Genomic DNA, 20,837 nt, shown 5'->3' with positions numbered 1-20,837 from the left:
CGCGGTCACGCCTCTACGTAGTACTACCTAGGTGTAGGTATGTTTGAGGAGGAGTGGATTGGGGAGATTGGGAATATACGTAAAACGAGGTGAGTCATTAGCGTATGATTAATTGAGTATTAAATATTTTAAATTTTAAAAATAGATTAATATGACTTTTTAAAGTAACTTTACTATAGAAAATTTTTATAAAAAACGTTTAGTAGTTTGGAAAGCGTGCGCACGGAAAACGAGGTGCTTTCTCACCCTATATCACACACACGAACGCAGCTTTACTGTATAGACCCTCTAGTCAAAGAGCAACTGAAGTTGCAACACCAACCTCCGACCCTGGACCAAACAACAATATGGCTACCACATCACTAGAGGGATGATGAAGATGAACCATCAAAAAACCTGCACAGGCTGCAGGGTCCCCTACTCCACAATCCACAACGCTCAGTTCAAGGTTCCTCCAGGCTTTTTCCCCTGTCACGGCCTCTCTCGTCGTCGTCGCTTGCGTAGCTCTGTAGGAGTACGCAAGCACACTCGAATACTACACCACCACCATCGGTTGATTGACATTTGACCCTGATTGACGCCTCTGCGACTGCACTGATCGATCGATCTCTGACATGCACCGATCGACACGTCCGGATCATGATATCTTTTCCCTCTCTTCTTGCATCGTCTGATGAATCCACAATATTCATATCCTTGCTATAAAGCGCGGCTGCAAGCGTACGCTGCTGTCGCTGTCGCCATTGTTCTTCATCTTCGTCGTCGTCGTCGTCGTCGTCGTCCTCGCCGCTTGCAGTCGCTGCTGCCGCCGCCGTCGCCGCCGATGCACCACCATCCGTCACACGTCTTTACTACTAGGTACTGTAGTGTTGTAGCAGTGCGTGTCGTCTTGCGACGAGCTTTGTGTTGGACCACGACGCCATGCTTGGCTGTAAGCTCTAGCTTGGCATCGCGCTAACCCCTTTTTTGTTGGCTTGCGCGGCGGCGTCACGCCCGTGGCGGTGCTACTGTTCAGCTGCAGGGCGGAGGAGCAGCAGCTGGGTGGCATCGGCACAGCTGGATACCACATCGGAGATGGCGCCATCTTCCCTCCTCATCATCTTCTTCCTCCTCCCGACCTCCCGCTCCTCCGCACTAGTAACTCACGCCACTGTCTCTTCCACTGTTGCATTCCAAGAACTGCTCCTTTGTTTGATTCTTGCTGCATTTTGTTTTTTGTTTTTTTTTTGAAAAGGTCCGAATCCGAGCTCCAAGTCGTCGAGCAACCTCACCGCCGGAGGACACCTTCCGCCGCTCGCCGTCGCCGCCGCCGCCGCCGCCGCGGTGAGTTTGGTTCTTTCTTCTTGCTGATTGATTGATTCTTCGGCTGATGCAATGCGACCAGCAGCAGCATGGCGTAGCGGTGGTGGGCATGGCGGCGCACCAGGGGATGGCGGCGGCGACGGCGGCGGACCGGTTCTGCCTGCCGAGGATGGCGGCGGCGGCGGCGGCCGCCTCGCAGGTGGAGAACTGGGGCGACTCCGGCGTCATCGTCAGCAGCCCGTTCACCGACGACACCTCCACCGACCTCGACGACAGCGCCGACAAGCACCACCTCCACGCTCTAGTGGTGCCACTGCCACCAGCTACCTCCTCTCGCCGCCGTCTTTCTTGGCTGGCTCCACTCGTGTAATGCGGTTTCTCGTGCTACTCCCAGGGCGGCGGCGATGGCGGCGACGACGCCGGCGAGCAGCGAGGCGCGGATTCCTCCGCCGTGTCCAAGGAAAGAAGAGGGGATCAGAAGGTGCAGTCATTTTGTGTCAGAGGGGAAACGGAATCTGATCTCATGAGTGATCAATTTGGTTGTGTTCATTCTGAATATGATTTGTCCCCGAATTTGTGTGCAGATGCAGCGGAGGCTTGCGCAGAATCGCGAGGCGGCGCGGAAGAGCCGGATGAGGAAGAAGGTGATCGTCTGAACCTATACATTATCGATCATTCATTCGATTAATGGGACAATTACAATATCTGTTAAATATACTAGAGCATTAATTGCTTCGGAATCAATGTTGACTGCTGCTGCCGTTGCTGCAATGTTCTGGGAGTAGATGCTCTGCTGTTACTTGCATCTTTGTTTTGTGGTTATTGATGATGACTAAAGACATTGCGAATTGCTGTTTGTCGTAGGCATACATTCAGCAGTTGGAGAGCAGCAGGTCCAAGCTGATGCACCTTGAGCAGGAGCTCCAAAGGGCAAGACAGCAGGTGAGCCCTGCATTGTTCAGCATACTTATCAAATCGCCTTGCAGAATCTAATGTTTGAAGTCTGAACAGCTCAGTAACAAATACGCAAATGCAATTGACGACTATCCTTTACAGGGAATCTTCATTGCAACTGGAGGCTCCGGCGATCACGGGCACTCGATCGGAGGAAATGGTGGTGTTTTCCACTTGCTTGATTTCTCTGATCTGTCATGGCATCTGCGCAAACATCGCAATTCTGATTCTGTGTTGTGTTGTGTTTGCTTCTGCAGGTACGTTGGCGTTCGACCTTGAGTACGCGCGGTGGCTGGACGAGCACCAGCGGCACATCAACGACCTGCGGGTGGCGCTGAACGCGCAGATGAGCGACGACGAGCTGTGCGAGCTCGTCGACGCCGTGATGATGCACTACGACCAGGTGTTCCGCCTCAAGAGCTTCGCCACCAAGTCCGACGTGTTCCACGTCCTCTCCGGCATGTGGATGAGCCCCGCCGAGCGCTTCTTCATGTGGCTCGGCGGCTTCCGCTCGTCGGAGCTCCTCAAGGTTTTGACACGATCGAGTGATCACCCACCCAATTCAGCAACAAGCAAAGAATCTGAAGCTACCATTGACCGCCATTGTTGATGATGTTGTTTGTGCAGGTTCTTGCCAGCCATCTTGAGCCGCTGACGGATCAGCAGCTGATGGGCATCTGCAACCTGCAGCAGTCGTCGCAGCAGGCCGAGGACGCGCTGTCGCAGGGGATGGAGGCGCTGCAGCAGACGCTGGGGGACACGTTGGTGTCGGCGGCCGCCACCGTGGTCAGCGGCGGCGGCGGCGCCGACAACGTCACCAACTACATGGGACAGATGGCCATCGCCATGGCCAAGCTCACCACGCTGGAGAACTTCCTCCGTCAGGTAATTGAAGCTTCGGAAAAACATCGACGGCGAGGCGAACTGAATTGCTCATTACCACAGCGTGATGCGATGATTGATTGTGTGTAGGCTGATCTGCTGAGGCATCAGACGCTGCAGCAGATGCACCGGATCCTGACCACGAGGCAAGCGGCGCGGGCGCTGCTCGTCATCAGCGACTACTTCTCGCGGCTCCGGGCGCTGAGCTCGCTGTGGCTGGCGCGGCCGAGGGACTAGACTGACTAAAGAGGATCAATATCATTTGCCTGAGTTCTGAGTTCTGACGATGGATGGAGGTGAACCTGTTTTTTGATTGCTGAATCCTGAGAGAGCGTTAACTGCGATCGGCATTGTAAAATCAGTTGCTTTGGTGATGAAGCAGTAGTAGTAGGAGAATATTTTAGATTGGGCTCTTGGGCCTGTAACGTGTTGTAGTGTTAGCGTAGTAAGAACTAATCCGCGTACAATGTCAAAAGGAGAAGTTTTATTACAGGCCTATTTCCAATCTCGGATGCCGTCAAGGACCAGGTCATTGCATCTGATCGGTGCTACCTGCGACTTTAGCAGGTTTGTGCATAAGCCCGTTACTTGACCGAAACAGCGGAGTAGCTCAGAGAAGACCCTTACGTCCTCTTTGTCTGGATTTATGAAGACGACCGTCTCGTCGGTGTACATGGATGTGCAGAAGCGGACGGCTCTACCTCGCATCTTGCTAATCACCAGTGGATAGTGGGTCGCCCTAACGTAGCCTCTTGCCATGGCTGATCGCTTCTCCCGGGATCCCATTTGGGATGATCTTTGAGGTGGAGGTGGATAGGAGGCCCGTTATCTAGTTCTGCCTCTTATTTTTTTGGAACCCTCTATTTTGAAGGTGAGGAGGTATATAGCCCCATCTCATCAAGTCGAAAGCTTTGGAGATGTCTAGTTTAAAGAGCAGGATTGGTCTTCTACTCATGTGGTGTTTCCTCACCATATTCCTGACGTACATTAAGTTGTCGTAAATGCTTCGATCGGGGATGTAAGAGCTTTGGTTTGTTGAGATCAGCTAGTGCATGAGCGGCCGTAGCCTGATGGCCAGAACTCTGGAGAAGATTTTGGCAAAGCCATGAACCAGGCTTATTGGTTTATAGTCCTAGATTCCCTCAGCCCCATCCTTTTTTAGAATGAGGATCACGTTTGCTGAGTTTAGCAGGTTTACGTGCGTGCTCCTAGCGTCATGCAAGGCGTTGAAGGCCGCCACGATGTTGTCCTTGATGATGTCCCAACATGACTTGAAGTATTTCCCAGTGAAGCCATCTGGGCCTGGTGCCTTGTCAACCAACATTTCATTTATCGCCTTGCGAATCCCTGATTATGTGAATGGGGTCATTAAAACTAGACATTTCTATCAGGGCGGTCCTCATGGAAGACCAGTTGAGATCTTGCGTTCTTGGCTCCAATTGGCCCATTACTTGCTAGAGGTGCTTGGCAACGGAAAGTTCCTTTTATGTGTGTTGTATTGCCCATCTGTTGTGCTTACGCAATCGATAGATGTGGTTTTTTTTTTCCTTTTGTGTGCATTCATTTTGGGGTGAAAGAATTACATGTTTACGTCTCCTTCTTTGATGTTGGTTACATGCGCGGCATGTTTCTTCCTTTCTCATTCTATGACCGTGAGGCCGAGTAGCCTTCACTTTAAGGCCGTGCGAAACCTATACTTTGATGGGCAAATCGTACATATAATTAAAAAAAAGGAATTTAAAAAGTAGCAGAAAATAACATCTTCACAAAGTGTGTTTAGATTATTTAACATCTTGGCACACTTCTATTGACTTAGATGATCCCATATGTAATCCTCACAAATATCAATTAAATTAAACTAAGGTAGCCCACATACATGCGTGGGTATATTTAATATTGCTTAAATTTTCTATTACAAATGTTTATAAGTTGGTGATATTTTTCTAAATATTTTTTACTTCATTTTAAACATGTTTCGTTAGTAATTTGTTTGGGCATTGGTTATGATCTTTTTGCTAACTACCCTTGGAACATATAAATTTTAAACTAAAAATGTTTGAAACCGTGTAGTGTTGAATTTATGAGAAAATAGTGTAGTAATAATAGAGTTGGTTCCTATCTCTAGATACCATATGTTATTTTTTTGGAATATTTAGCATATCTTATTTGTGAGTTTTAAAACTTTAAATAACAAATTGTCTTGTATACTATAGATGTCTTCACATAATTTAGGATATATTAATGAATTTTTAGGATTGTTTCATCCACTTAAAGGTAGCAATGTATTTATTTCTAATTAGAGTGAGATGATTAGTTATGTATAGAGATATATGATGGGTTAGATAGTGAGTGGATGCCAGTCGCTCTCGATTGGACAAGGAGTAGTATAAACTTGCACCAACATAAGGAGAAGTATCATGACTTAATTTCGTTAACAATAGAAGCAATATCATTCTGTTGCCAGCTATGTTCTAGATATCACATATAGGAAGTAAAAACAGTAACAAGCAATTTCTATGTGATTCGTATGAAATTTCTAGTTCCAAAGGGTTCTAGGGTCAGATTTGCACCAACATTTAAATTCAGCCAGGTCACACCTCAAAACCCAGTACACGAAACATATACAAGCAAGTAACACTTTAAGTACATGCTTACCAAGGCATCAATATGCTTCCATTTGCCGTATGTTCTTACTCTGCTTCCATTTGCCGTATGTTCTTACTCTTCACTTCGTCTGATTCTTCTAATTTCCTTTTCCTTTTCATTTTGGAACCTTTGATTCTCCTAATTTCATCCCCCCAGTTAAGCTTCGCTGCCAAAGCAGTCTTGTTAAAAGCATGGATAATCTTAGAGTCCCTAGCAGGATCAAAAATATATGTAGTCCTCTCCAAATGTACCCCGTCGACAAGCTATTAGCTTCCCATGACTGATGATTCGCTCATTGTCAATAGTACGTCTCCCCAAAGCCATCTTCTCGAAATCCATGGCATCTCCACAGTAACTTTCAAATGGATGCAGAATCCTGGTCCCTTCAAAGTCACAATAACAGCAACAAGCTTTTTTTTAACAGATCAATTATATTGAACCGGCTTTGAAAGAAAGCCCAACAAACAAACAGAGTCTTATAAAAAAAGAACAAAAATAGAAAAACACAGCTCAAACACAGGCTGTTTTTCCCTTGAAGCACAGGTACATGCAAACATCCACACACACTACTCCAGACCTAGATGCAAAAGAGCACCAACTGAACTACATAGCTACAAATCTTCAGGCAATCGATCTGCCTTCAGTTGTCCCATTTTCTCCAGCAGACGATCACGCCATTCTTCCAAGATACCATGCTCCTCCCATTTTAGCATGATACATCATTTCTGAACAAAAGACAGAGTTTTGTAAACAATATGCAAAGGGTATTTAATCAACACATTTTCAAAAACCCAATCGTTCCTAACCAACCGCAATGCCCAACACACAGTAGCCAGAAGCACCACCCAAACCCTATTTATTTTCTTCCCCTTAACCAAATCCAAACCCTCACTGATATTACTTGGTCTTTTATCCAAGCCAAGAGCATCCCTAATGACACAACACGCAAAACTAGCTAAAGGGCACATAAAAAGGATATAGTTCGAGGTTTCTTTTTTTACCACACAGCTTACACAACTCATCTCCCCCTCTCCACTTCCTTTTAACCAATTGAGTAGCATAAGGTAGTCTTCCTATTCCTGCCATATACAAGAAATGCTTGATCTTTTGAGGAATTTTACTCTTCCAAATACTCATCATTTCAGAATCTTTCACACCTCCAAAAGTTATCAATCTATACATCGATCTCACATTAAAGATCTTGTTGCTGGTATAAGGCCAAACCACTCTATTTGCTCCCCCATCCAAATTATATTCATTTAAAAGGCCTCTCAACCTAATTAAATCTTGACCTCTGTTATCATCCAAATTCCTTCTAAACTCCAAATTCCAAGTCTCATTCTCCCATAAATCACTCACAGTCGCTTCTTGATGATAATTTATGTCAAACAACTCAGAAAAAACAACTTTCAAAGGTACCTAACCCAGCCAAACATCCCTCCAGAATTTCACACACCCTCCCTGGTGAACTTCTTTAACCACTAACCTTTCTAGCCAACCCTTACAGTCATGCAAACCCTTCCAAAACTTGGACCCCCCCTTGAGGAGAACTCTGAAAAAAACTAGGCTATACCATGTATAATTTCCTTCTCAAAACTTGTAAGCACATATCCTGCTCTCCATTCTCAATTCTCATGATCCATTTGCTTAGCAAACACAGGTTCATCACCCTAGTATCTAGAAAACCCAAACCCCCAAACTCCTTTGGTCTGATTAGAGCTTTCCATTTCAACATATGATACTTTATTTTCCCCGAAACCCTGCCCGTAGAACCTACTTCTTATAGAGTCCATTCTCTTGTGAAACTTCTCAGGTAGATAGTAAAAACCCATTGCATACATAGGAGCACTTGACAGGCAAGAGTTAATTTTAATTTCTTTTTCCATAAGAAAGGTAACCACTTTTCCAGAACTGCAGCCTCTTATCAACTTTCTGAGTAATGTGACACAAATCTTTTATTCCTATCTTCTCAACCCCCATAGGAAGCCCCAAGTAAGTAAAAGGTAAAGTACCAACTTTACAATTCAGCATATTAGCAACTCTCAATTCCTCCTCCTTACTAACACCCAGAACATAGACCTCACTCTTTTGATAGTTAATTTGCATCCCAGACATTTCCTCAAAACAAAACAACAGAAATTTCAGCACCCTAATGTTGTCCTCCCCATTCTTGATAAAATGAGCAGTATCATTAGCATATTGCAAATGAATTAAACCCCCAAGCACTAGATTAGACACCAAACCTTCTGACACCCCATTTGTTTTTGCACTTTCAAGGACAGCTGCCAAAGCATCATCCACCAGATTGAATAACAGAGGGGACAAAGGGTCCCCCAGCCTAAGCCCTCTATGAGCCTTAAAGAAAGGACCTTGCTCCCCATTTATATTGATACTCATCCTGCCACCTTTTGTTATCTTCTTCACCCAGCCAATAAACTCATCACTAAAATTCTTCTTTCTCATCACCTCATACAGGAAGTTCCAATTAACTCTATCATATGCCTTCTCAAAATCAATCTTAAAGATAATCCCCATGTCACCCTTTCTTTGCAACTCATGCAGGATGACACACCCCTCAAGAATATTCCTCCCTTAATATTTTATCTACCAATTCTGAAACCCTTCCATTGATTGTCTTTGTCAAGATTTTGAAAAAAACATTCTGCAGACAGATAGGGCTATATTGTTTGATGGTCCAGGGGCAGTATTAGCTTTCATCACCTTCATATTTTTGTCTAGTTACTCAAGAGAGAAAGGTATGATCATGTTTTCCTTTTAAGCATCATTCAATCTAAGAGAAGCACTCCAAACATTTCCCCCCAAATGTACATTCCTGCACTCTTCCTTACCAAAAAGTTTCTTATAGTAACTATACACAAGTTCCTATATATCCTTAAACTCAGAAATGGTTTGATCCCCACTTTACAAAGAGAAAATGTGTCTTTTCTACTCCATGAAAAAAAAAGAAGTATTAGCATCACCTTGTAGCAATGAGCTTTTTAGGATGAAAAGAACATTAAAGAGAAAATGAATAATGAGCTTCAACATAGAAACATGAAAGAATTATATCAAAAGTTCAAGAAAATGCCAAAAATATGTAGATGTATCCGGTGTAGTAAATAAAACGTACCGTTTGTTGAGAGACTTGACACTAGCCAGCAAAAGGACTGGTTATGTTGCTTATCTTCATCATCATTACTGACTTGGGAAAAAAATAAGGTCAAATTTGCTTCATCTTTTGCACTCTCCCAAAAGTTGACATGAGAATACGGGTACTTTGTTGGAATTAATAGATGGGCTAAGGCCCATTCGAAGATTAATTCTTTGGAAAATCACAAAGCCCACCTCATGGGATGGCATGCATGTGGAGTTTAGTACCACCTTGCTTATTCTAGGAGAGGGGGACCTCCTTAAAAGGGAGGATGCCCTCCTAGCCACTTGAAGCATGTGTGGTGGAGAGAAGAGGGGGAATACACGCGCGTGCTCACTCGCCTCACCTCGCCTGGCAGGCGGCGCGCGTGCACGACGTACGCGTCGAATGGTCCGCAAAATTGGCTCCTCACCCTTGCGCAGATGCAGCCTCCTTTTGCAGTTTTGTTTAGTTGCAAGAAAATTTGGATTTGTTTTGTTTTGAAAACATTCCGAAAAATCCGGTGCCTGAAAACGGCGTGGAGTCCGGATAAGTTACGCGCGACTTATCCGGTTCGGTTACGCGGAGTGGAGATCGTGCGGGCACCCTGATCAAGCGACCTATCTCTATATAAACCGAGCCACCGCCTTCACGCAAAACACATGAAATCAATCTAGGGTTTGCCTCCTCCTCTGTGTTGCGTCGTCGCTCGTGGACTACTCCATCCCGCTCGTCAGTGTGCACCGGCGATCGGGAGAGCAGGTCTCCGGAACCTCTGCCTTTCGACGTCCTGCACCTGGAGAAGGCGGCGATAAGGTTTTTGGGAAGCGCTTCACGCGACTGCTCCCTGTTCGTCCGCGATGGCTCGCCTTCCTCTCCGCTCGCGTGCTGCACGCCTTCATCGACGCTCGCAACCGCGAGTAGTTCCTGCCGAGCAATCAGTCTTTCCGCCACCTCGGTACGTGTTCGACATGTTGCGCATATTTGATCTGTTCATGTTTTACTGCTTAGTTTACATGTATAGATCTAATGATGCGTTAATGCTAGTATACATCTGTAATGTCATGATTTATTTATGGAATATATTAAATCATTATATGACTATATTCTCAACAATCCAAAAATCTTAATATAGGCGCTATGATTTTACTATGGCTGTTTTTGCCGATGCACTGAGGCCGGATAAATTTAATGGTGTGCACTTTAAGAGATGGCAGATCAGGGTCACTCTGTGGCTGACAGCTATGAAATGCTTCTGGGTGAGTACTGGCAAGCCTATGGGCGTTCTTAATGCTGACTAGCAGAAAGAATTCGATGAGGCCACTACTCTCTTTGTGGGATGCATTCTTAGCGTGCTTGGCGATCATCTGGTCGAGGTGTATATGCATATGACCGACGCTAAGGAGTTGTGGGATGCATTGAATACTAAATTCGGTGCTACTAATGCTAGCAATGATCTGTATATCATGGAGCAGTTTCATGACTACAAGATGGCTGACAACCGTTCTGTAGTCGAACAAGCTCATGAGATACAAACCATGGCTAAGGAACTCGAACTCCTTAAGTGTGTCTTACCCGACAAATTTGTGGTCGGGTGCATTATTGCGAAACTACCTCCATCTTGGAGAGGTTTCGGTACTGCACTCAAACACAAGAGACAGGAATACTCCGTTGAGGGGTTGATAGCGTCTCTTGATGTTGAGGAGAAAGCTCGGGAAAAAGATGCGGCGTCTAAGGGCGATGGTGGGCAGTCCATTGCCAATGTTGTGCACCAGGCCCAGAACAAGAGCAAGGGGAAATACAAAGCTCAGCAGACCACCAACTTCAAGAAGAAGAAGAACAACAGCAATCCTAATCAGGATGAGAGGACTTGCTTTGTGTGTGGTCAACCTGGCCATCTGGCCAGGAAGTGTCCACAACGCAAGGGGATGAAGGCACCTGGAGGGCAGACCTCTAAGTTTGCTAATGTGACCATTGGCAACACTGGAGATGGAAGCGGGTATGGTAATTTACCTACTGTTTTTTCAGTTAACCAGTCTACTAATTGGTGGGTTGATACAGGGGCCAATGTACATGTTTGTGCTGACATCTCATTATTGTCTTCTTATCAGGTCGCACGGGGTTCTACCGTCCTAATGGGGAATGGGTCACATGCTTCTGTTCATGATGTTGGCACGGTAGATCTGAAGTTTACTTCGGGAAAGATCGTGCAGCTGAAGAACATGCAGCATGTCCCTTCTATCGACAAGAATCTTGTTAGTGGCTCCCGTCTGACTAGAGACGGATTTAAGTTGGTTTTTGAGTCTAATAAAGTAGTCGTGTCTAAACATGGATATTTTATTGGTAAAGGTTATGAGTGCGGAGGCCTGTTCCGCTTTTCCCTTTCTGCTTTCTGCAATAAGTCTGTGAACCATATTTGTGGCAGTGTGGATGATGAGGCTAATGTATGGCACTCACGTTTATGTCATATTAATTTTGGATTGATGTCTCGGTTTTCCAGCATGTGTTTAATTCCTAAGTTTTCCATTGTCAAAGGTTCTAAGTGCCATAGTTGTGTGCAATCAAAGCAACCTCGCAAGCCTCACAAGGCTACTGAGGAGAGAAACTTGGCACCTCTAGAACTCCTACACTCAGATCTCTGTGAAATGAATGGGGTGTTGACGAAGGGTGGAAAACGATATTTCATGACGTTGATTGATGATGCTACTAGATTTTGCTATGTGTACTTGTTGAAAACGAAAGACGAGGCTCTAGACTATTTTAAAATTTATAAGGCAGAAGTTGAAAATCAACTTGACAGAAAGATAAAAATACTTAGGTCTGATCGTGGTGGAGAGTTTTTCTCAAACGAGTTTGACTTATTCTGTGAGGAACATGGTATTATACATGAGAGGACGCCTCCCTATTCTCCCGAGTCTAATAGGATTGCTGAAAGGAAGAACCGCACACTGACCGACTTGGTGAATGCCATGTTGGACACCGCGGGATTACCTAAAGCATGGTGGAGGGAGGCATTGTTGACCTCGAATCATGTGTTAAACAGAGTTCCTAACAGAAATAAGGACAAAACACCATATGAGATATGGATTGGGAGAAAACCATCACTTTCTTACTTGCGCACATGAGGGTGCTTGGCGAAAGTCAATGTACCAATAACGAAGAAGCGCAAACTTGGACCTAAGACTGTGGACTGTGTCTTTCTGGGATATGCTCACCACAGCATTGCCTATAGATTTTTAATAGTTAAATCTGAGGTACCTGACATGCATGTTGGTACAATTATGGAGTCTCGTGATGCTACCTTCTTTGAGAGCTTTTTCCCAATGAAGGATACACATAGTAGTTCTAGCCAACCCTCTGAAATAATTCCCAGTTCAATCACACCACCAGAACAAACTGAACATACACATGAACATGTTACTAAGGAGGATGACAGTGAAGCTCCTCGAAGTAGCAAAAGACAAAGGACAGCTAAGTCTTTTGGTTATGATTTCACTGTGTACCTCGTGGATGACACTCCTAAGTCAATTTCAGAAGCATACGCATCTCTTGATGCAGACTACTGGAAGGAGGCTATCCGTAGTGAAATGGATTCCATTATCACTAACGGGACTTGGGAGGTGACAGAGCGACCCTATGGGTGTAAACCTGTGGGGTGCAAGTGGGTGTTCAAGAAGAAGCTCAGGCTTGATGGTACTATTGAAAAGTACAAGGCTCGGCTTATTGCTAAGGGTTATACTCAGAAAGAAGGCGAAGATTTCTTTGACACTTACTCACTTGTTGCTAGATTGACCACAATTCGTGTGCTACTTTCCCTAGCAGCCTCACATGGTCTTCTCGTTCATCAAATGGACATTAAGACAGCTTTTCTTAATGGAGAGCTGGATGAGGAGATCTATATGGATCAACGTGATGGGTTTGTAGTTGAAGGTCAAGAAGGCAAAGTGTGTAAATTGTTGAAGTCTTTGTATGGTCTGAAACAAGCTCATAAGAAATGGCATAAGAAATTTGACAAAACATTGACATCTGCAAGCTTTGCAGTCAATGAGGCAGATAAATGTGTGTATTATCGCCATGGTGGGGGTGAGGGAGTTATTCTGTGCTTGTATGTTGATGACATACTGATATTTGGGACAAACCTTGAGGTGATAAATGAGGTTAAATCATTCTTGTCTCAAAATTTTGATATGAAGGATTTGGGAGTAGCTGATGTTATCTTAAACATTAAGCTAATTAGAGGTGAGAATGAGATTACACTCTTGCAGTCCCATTATGTGGAGAAGATCTTGAATCGCTTTGGCTACATTGATAGTAAGCCTTCTCCAACACCTTATGATTCTAGCTTGTTGCTTCGCAAGAATAAGAGAATTGCTAGGAATTAACTGGAATACTCTCAAATCATTGGCTCGCTGATGTACCTGGCTAGTGCAACTAGGCCTGATATCTCCTTTGCTGTGAGCAAGTTGAGCCGGTTTACCTCTAATCCAGGAGATGATCACTGGCGTGCGCTTCAGCGAGTAATGCGCTATCTGAAATGTACTATGGAATTGGGGCTTTACTATTCTGGGTATCCTGCAGTATTGGAGGGATATAGTGATTCTAATTGGATCTCTGATGTGGATAAGATCAAAGCCACTAGTGGATATGTCTTCACACTAGGTGGTGGTGCTGTTTCGTGGAGGTCTTGCAAATAGACTATTTTGACGAGGTCAACCATGGAAGCAGAACTGACGGCACTGGATACTGCTACTGTTGAGGCAGAATGGCTGCGTGATCTATTAATGGATATGCCTATTGTTGAAAACTGGTGCCGGCTATCCTTATGAACAGTGACAATCAAACGGTAATTGTCAAAGTGAATAGTTCTAAGAATAATATGAAATCGTCTAGACATGTGAAAAGACAATTGAAGTCTGTTAGGAAATTGAGAAACTCCGGAGTTATAACGTTGGATTACATCCAAACAGCTAGAAACCTGGCAGATCCTTTCACGAAGGGACTATCACGAAATGTGATAGATAATGCATCGAAGGAGATGGGTTTGAGACCCATGTGAGTTATACTATGGTGGTAACCCAGTCTATGTGATCGGAGATCCTGTGAATTAGAACCTGGGAAGAACAAACCATTAGTAAACTAGAGGAGAGTACCAATCTATACCCTCTCTAAGTGAAGATGCATGTACTCTCGTGAGCTACAAGGCAGGTTGGCTATGCCTTAATGAGTTCTGTTGGCTTTATATAGCGAAGATGCTGTCCTGCAGAGCATTCTTGAAAGAACTCACCTTTGTAAGCTTGACTGTTGGTCGCAGTCTATGAAGATTTTGGGTGAATCTTCTAGGAAGCTTACTAAAGACCTAGGAGTATGACTTATATGCTCTACCCGAGGGGTAAACTACAGACGGTCTAGTACCAGATAAGACTCTGAGTGAAACTTGCTTGCACAAGACTGTCAATTCAAGGCGTAGTCCATTGTTCAAGTTGTGAGTAAGTGTAGCTTGGAGATCTAGGTGGATGTTCAACCTTGATCGGTCTCCATCGAACCGCTGGTATATAAACAATACATTGGAAAAGACAAATCTCAGTGGGATTCTGAGATTTGGTTGGGGATTGTTGGAATTAATAGATGGGCTAAGGCCCATTCGAAGATTAATTCTTTGGAAAATCACAAAAGCCCACCTCATAGGATGGCATGCATGTGGAGTTTAGTACCACCTTGCTTATTCTAGGAGAGGGGGACCTCCTTAAAATGGAGGATGCCCTCCTAGCCACTTGAGGCATGTGTGGTGGAGAGAAGAGGGGGAACACACGCGCGCGCTCGCTCGCCTCGCCTAGCCTGGCAGGCGGCGCGCGTGCACGACGTACGCGTCGAATGGTCCGCAAAATTGGCTCCTCACCTTTGCGCAGATGCAGCCTCCTTTTGCAGTTTTGTTTTGCTGCAGGAAAATTCAGATTTGTTTTGTTTTGGAGTCCGGAAAATCCGGTTCGGTGCGTGAAAACGGCGTGGAGTCCGGATAAGTTACGCGCGACTTATCCGGTTCGGTTACGTGGAGTGGAGATCGTGCGGGTGCACTGAGCAAGCAACCGTCGCCTTATCCGGTTCGGTTACGCGGGTTTATCTCTATATAAACCGAGCCGCCGCCTTCACGCAAAACACACGAAATCAATCTAGGGATTGCCTCCTCCTCTGTGTTGTGCCGTCGCTCGTGGACTACTCCATCCCGCTCGCCAGCGTGCACCGGCGATCGGGAGAGCAGGTATCCCGAACCTCTGCCTTCGACGTCCTGCACCGGGAGAAGGCGGCAATAAGGTTTTTGGGAAGCGCTTCGCGCGCTGCTCCTTGTTCATCCGCGATGGCTCGCCTTCCTCTCTGCTCGCGTGCTGCGCGCCTTCATCGACGCTCGCAACCGCGAGTAGTTCCTGCCGAGCAACCGGTCTTTCCGCCACCTCGGTACGTGTTCGACATGTTGCGCATATTTGATTTGTTCATGTTTTACTGCTTAGTTTACATATGTAGATCTAATGATGCGTTAATGCTAGTATACATCTGTAATGTCATGATTTATTTATGGAATATATTAAATCATTATATGCCTATATTCTCAACATACTTCAAGTCCCTGAAGCTTTTGCTGCCCACACACTCATGGTGCAAATGAAACGTAGTTCATATTGTCCCTATAGTCACAAGTGTCAAAAATATGAGATTTGCTCCGTCCAATAAAAAAGTACCTCGACGTACCAGTACCTCACGGTACCAAATCATTTCTGACCATTGGATCTAACAATACTCGTCATGCCCAACTATATCCAACGATCGAAAACGATTTGGTATCATGAGCTACCGATACCTCCAGGTACTTTTTGCTGGACCAAAGAGCCTCGCATGTGCCCATCCTAAAAATCACAAAAAGGAATAATGGGCAACTAAACAACTGATTTTACAACCGGGGCATGCACATTAAACTGTAAGATGTGGAGGGCATAAATTACACGAAAGCTAAAGTTGTAGGACCAGAACTAACCTTATTTTGATCATAGTTTCACAATGTATGTTCCACCTTTTTGCGAACAATGTTCTGTTGAGAGAAAAAGTTTGATTTGTAGCTTTAGGCCATTTTCAAGGCGTCCTGTGTTAGCTCATCAGTTGGCTGCAATGAATTATAAGGGTAACTCCTTGTATATGATAACAACTCTGAGAGGTGAAGGGTAACTCCTTGAATATGATAACAACTCTGGCAGGTGAAGAATATGGTTGGAAGAGAGAGTATGTGCCAACAGTTCTTGAAGAATGTGGCTGGAAGAGAGAGTATGTGCCAACAGTTCTTGAAGAATGTGGCTGGAAGAGAGAGTATGTGCCAACAGTTCCATGACAACAGACCGCACCATAGGTAGCAATTCCATGGCAAAATGCAGATAAGCCTCAGGTTTCGGATGAGACGATGCATATGTTGTAGCTATGTAAGCAGTAACATCCCAACTTGATGTCTTATATCATTTTGTCCCGCTGTCTAGATTGCTTGAGTAAGATCTAGATTACTTTTGAGCAAATAAACCATGGCATCATGTTCAGAGAGGCCAGAAACACGGGCAACCAACACATTGATGAGACCATCCAAAGATTGAGACTCGATACATATAAAAATTTGAGAGCTTGATCCGGTGCAGGAAACATTGGATTGAGTGGCCCGTAACAATAGCCGGCCTTGAGAAGGCCGTGGTGATAACGGCCGCGGAAATCTTCCATAGGGATCCGAGAAATTGCCCTGAGGTACACACCATGGATTCTGTCCAGAAAAATGCCCCGGAGTGACAGTGTCAATGTAGGCTGAACCTTCATTTCGAATTTATGGCATCTCATAGCAGCAAGATCCATAGGATTGTTCAAATTCTTCAGATCCAGCGGCTTCTGCATCAATCTGGTTAACCTGGTCACATCTTGAATCGAGAGGAGGCGACGACGGGCCGGAATTCTCTGCAGACAAAGAGTGGGCGAGGTGAGACACTGGCGCGGACAATCCAATGAGGAAAGCATCAGCATCAACATCAGGCAGCCTCGTGGACAACGCGGCGCATCTAAGAGCAGCCTTGGCAGCATGTGAGCGGAATTGGAATCTGTCCTTGTGACGATGATGGTGGCGGTCAACCTCGATGAGGCGGACGGCGAGAAGGAGATCCGCCATGGATAGGCGGAGGTAGCGGAGCGCATCCTAGGTGGGGAGATAGTGGTAGTACGATGTCAAGGTGATCAGGCCTTCCAGCGAGCGCTCCGCGACGGTGTGCGCCTCTGGAGGGGAGGGGACGTCGCCGCCGGTGACGATCTTAGAGAGGACCATCTCCCCACTTGCTCTTGCCACCCGCGACCGTGAGGCCATGGTGGTCTCCCGCTTCGGAATCATGGCACCGTCGGAGTCGGGGAGTTCGCTGGGGACGACGCGGAGGGTGTTGGCGATGATGTTGTTGACAGGGTCGGCGAAGCCGAAGTAGACGCCTGCGTTGAGGAGGCGTGTGTTAACGACCAAATTTGGTAAGATATGAACCAGGTTCGGCATTGGAATCGAAGCAGATTCGGCAAAGAGTTAGATTCGAAGAACAGAGTATGCATCGGCTGCGAAGGCATCGGCTGGAGTCTGCATCGTTTGAGATGGATCGGATAGAGAACAACGGATACAGCCGGTAGAGTCAATACAACCGATTCCGATGGGGATGGCTCCGAGGCTGTTTCTAGAATCAATCAACGTGCTTCACAAGGATTGCCACGATGGAGATAAATCTCTCAGAAAGACAATTATATATATTAATTAGGATATTTCGTGTAATTCTCTTTAGAGATATGTTTGGGCAAAAGTCTGCCGCAAAGACTTATGGTATCTTAGAGTTTGTTAGAGATAAGAGTTGTGTCCGGCAAGGACATATTTTGTATCTCAGGTATAAATATGACCTGAACGGCTGAACCCAATGTAATAAAAAACAACAGTTCAATAATACTTTCGGTGCATCGCCACCCTTTTACTTTCGTTCTATTTCGACGAGTTCCTACTTTTGGGTTGAACTGCATCGGTTTCGATCTTCAACTAGATGAAACTTGTCATGGCGGTTTGCGTTCTCCGGATTAGTGTGTCCATCTTTATGACACTCTAATCCTGTTTATGTAATTCGTCGAGTTATCATATACACTCTGTAATCTCTGTTAGTTGCGCTATATGACTTGTCATCGGCTGGTTCTTACTATTAGGAAGTAAACGATAGAGTTATGTTTTGTTATTAATCTAGATTATATAATGTATCTACCATCTCTTAGAGGTTTTCATCCTCTTGCCTAGATCTTATACTTGTCTTTATGCTTAATGCTACATCGGTTGAATTCGATCTATTAAGTAATATCTATAATTAATTATGATATCTGGCTTGTTTTATGATTATCAAGAGAGATAGCATCGGGGTTTCAGCCGATCTTACCTGATTTAGCTACTTTACATCTCATATGCTTGATTGATAGGCTAGATCTACCCTTTAGAGTGAGATCTTATTGCATTAAAGTATATTAGACTTTTTGTTTGATATATTTTGCCTGTTTTAATATCTTAGTATAAAGTGGTATCGGAGTATTAGCCGATACATGCTAGATCTACCTGATCGGCTATGCTATAAACGTATATATAATCATTACTTTAGTGTATACTTCGACTTTAGTGATTTATACTATCTCGGCATGGCGACCGATCTATCCCAATCACGTAGTTTAAATATACATCGAAGAAAGCATTATATATCGTTAATATCTACAGCCGATCGAGTAGATTTAGCTTTATCTTATTTATTCATAACTGTCGATCGATTCCAACATGACATCGGCTCAAAGATAAATGATATGTCATCGGCAACTAGCCGATCGGCTATCGTTTATAGATTTAACCGCGGTTTTTCTTATCTTTCTTTCTTATTGATTGCATGATCAAATCAACTGGCACGCTCACGAACCTAAAAGCAAGATTTTGGACCTGCACTGAAGTTAAGCAGATCTTACAGGCTAGTGTGTGTTTTTAGCATCAATAGCGTGCGGCGAGCACTAGCACACGGTCCAGCGACAGCGCGTCGAGCGCCTCCTCGTAGTACCCGTACATCAGTCCTAGAATCACGCGTCTGTTGCGAGCCATGCCCTCCCGCGAGCAATCGGAACGGTTTGGCCCGACGCCGGAGTCGCTGCCGTCTCCATCGCGGTCGCTCCCGCCTCGCACCGCTGTCGGCCGGCCATGATCTGGGGTTAGGGTGAGCGTGGATCACAGGAGGAGGAGGGAAACAGATCCTCTGACATTGGGTGGAAAGTCACGGTGTTGCAGTTGGTTTCATCCCTGCTGACCACTGCATCCAACGGCACACATCCATCTTCCCTCCTTCGAACTGCATATTGTGCGGCCCAGTTCGATTTCTGTGGCCATCGGCTAGGCCATCAGGTCACAATGACCCTGTTGCCTGCTACTACATGCAAGGACTCAGTCTCGCAGAGGACAAGGCTGTCAAGTCTACAACAAGAACAAGAGAACCAAAACTACTGAAGCATAAAACTGCTATCATTTAGAATAATTCAAAATAAGACCTAAGTTTCAACTAGCATCATTCATGCATTGCAAATCAACAGCTGAGTTTGGAGAACACTACAAGGCGTGGCTATTGTGACTAAAACAGTAGAATTGAAAAAAAAACAAAAGTATTGCACTGGGTACAAGCAGCGTGTGTAGCCAAGATTATGCGGTCCAGTAACTTCTTAACATGCCAACTCATTGCAGCTTTTGGCCTAATCCCTGAATTACCAGCCGCTTCAATTTCAAAGGCTTGAATTTCTGAAATTTTTCTTTGTGATGCCATCAAGTGGATGGTTTCTGGCAAATGAAGGATGTGATTATGCTCAAGAACTAGATCCGACACTTGATAATTTCCTACCTCTCGATTTATTATGAGACCCATGCGTACTTTACAGTCAGTTCTAGTTTCAGCTCTAGGATACCTAGTGAGATGATCTCTTTTGTCCTCTGTTCGTCGACCCTCATTTGAACATACATATCTGCAGGATGTGATCTTGTCATCAGACTTGCTTTTATTTTTGTATCTTTTTTTTACATCAAAGCCCATATGACCTCCATATTGTACCCAAAACTCCCAAGCCTTATCCTCATCAACCTAGGTAAGAAGAGCTTCAGTGCGGAAGCAGAAGGCCTCGAGCCAACAGAGGAGTCTGTCAACAAGCATTTCTGCACAAGGAAAGTTCTCCTAAGCAATGACACGCCAAACGTTGTCGCCACTCTATGTTTCTCATACTGATCTACATTTGTTTTATTTTTTCTGCAAGGAAATCAATTTCATACTATCTATGTCAATGCTATAAGCAAGAAGAAAAATTCTTCTTGAGATTGAATTATATCATCAAATAAAGGAAGCTATTTAATCAGTTGAGGACTAGACACGATTTATTTCCGCCTTTGTTCCACTAATGGCAACTTGGAGAACTAATTTGTTATTGCAACAATTTTCATTCTATATATGTAGCTGCACAAGAATTGGCAATTAATTTAATTATGAACTATTTCGTTATTACTTCAACAGTTTATCTAAGGTATGATTCACACCCCCTCAAACCCCTCTATTCTAAGAAAATAAAAATCAAGAAAATATTTGTTTTTCGATCTATGTGTTGGAAAATTATTGGGATTTTATGTGTTGGAAGAAAATTATTGTACATATTATCTTTTAATTAATGAGTAGATGATAGGGTTAAAATTAGAGCTAGTAGTCACATTTACTATAAAACTTGCTCTAAGGCAAGTAGCACATTCCAACGAAGTTCAATCAAAAGAAGCCAAACCATCGCGCCACCGCTAGTGATGACTAGAATGACCCGTCACAACATGTGCACAATCTCCGTGGTA

At 44.6% G+C, this 20,837-nt stretch overlaps 1 protein-coding gene across 5 annotated transcripts; it reads left to right on the top strand.

The window, feature by feature from the left end:
- Positions 1 to 420: 420 nt before the first annotated feature.
- Positions 421 to 3,643, top strand: LOC4340708 (transcription factor TGAL3-like). 5 transcript variants are annotated; one of them, XM_015786621.3, is made up of 11 exons: positions 421 to 858; positions 1,016 to 1,137; positions 1,235 to 1,323; positions 1,388 to 1,609; positions 1,697 to 1,783; positions 1,887 to 1,946; positions 2,167 to 2,244; positions 2,359 to 2,416; positions 2,514 to 2,785; positions 2,884 to 3,141; positions 3,229 to 3,643. In XM_015786621.3, the coding sequence occupies exons 1-11, from the start codon at positions 674 to 676 to the stop codon at positions 3,373 to 3,375; spliced, it is 1,578 nt and encodes a 525-aa protein (XP_015642107.1). In that variant the 5' UTR covers positions 421 to 673; the 3' UTR covers positions 3,376 to 3,643. The 5 variants fall into 5 exon arrangements, with proteins under 5 accessions (XP_015642107.1, XP_066168018.1, XP_025881815.1 ...); XM_066311921.1 differs by having other exon boundaries at positions 553 to 858; positions 1,022 to 1,137; positions 1,385 to 1,609; XM_026026030.2 differs by having other exon boundaries at positions 553 to 858; positions 1,391 to 1,609.
- The last annotated feature ends 17,194 nt before the right edge of the window (positions 3,644 to 20,837 follow it).

Source organism: Oryza sativa, chromosome 6, assembly GCF_034140825.1.
Source record: "Oryza sativa Japonica Group chromosome 6, ASM3414082v1".
In the NCBI taxonomy this organism is placed as follows: Eukaryota; Viridiplantae; Streptophyta; class Magnoliopsida; order Poales; family Poaceae; genus Oryza; species Oryza sativa.
This window is presented reverse-complemented; position numbering and strand designations above follow the sequence as displayed.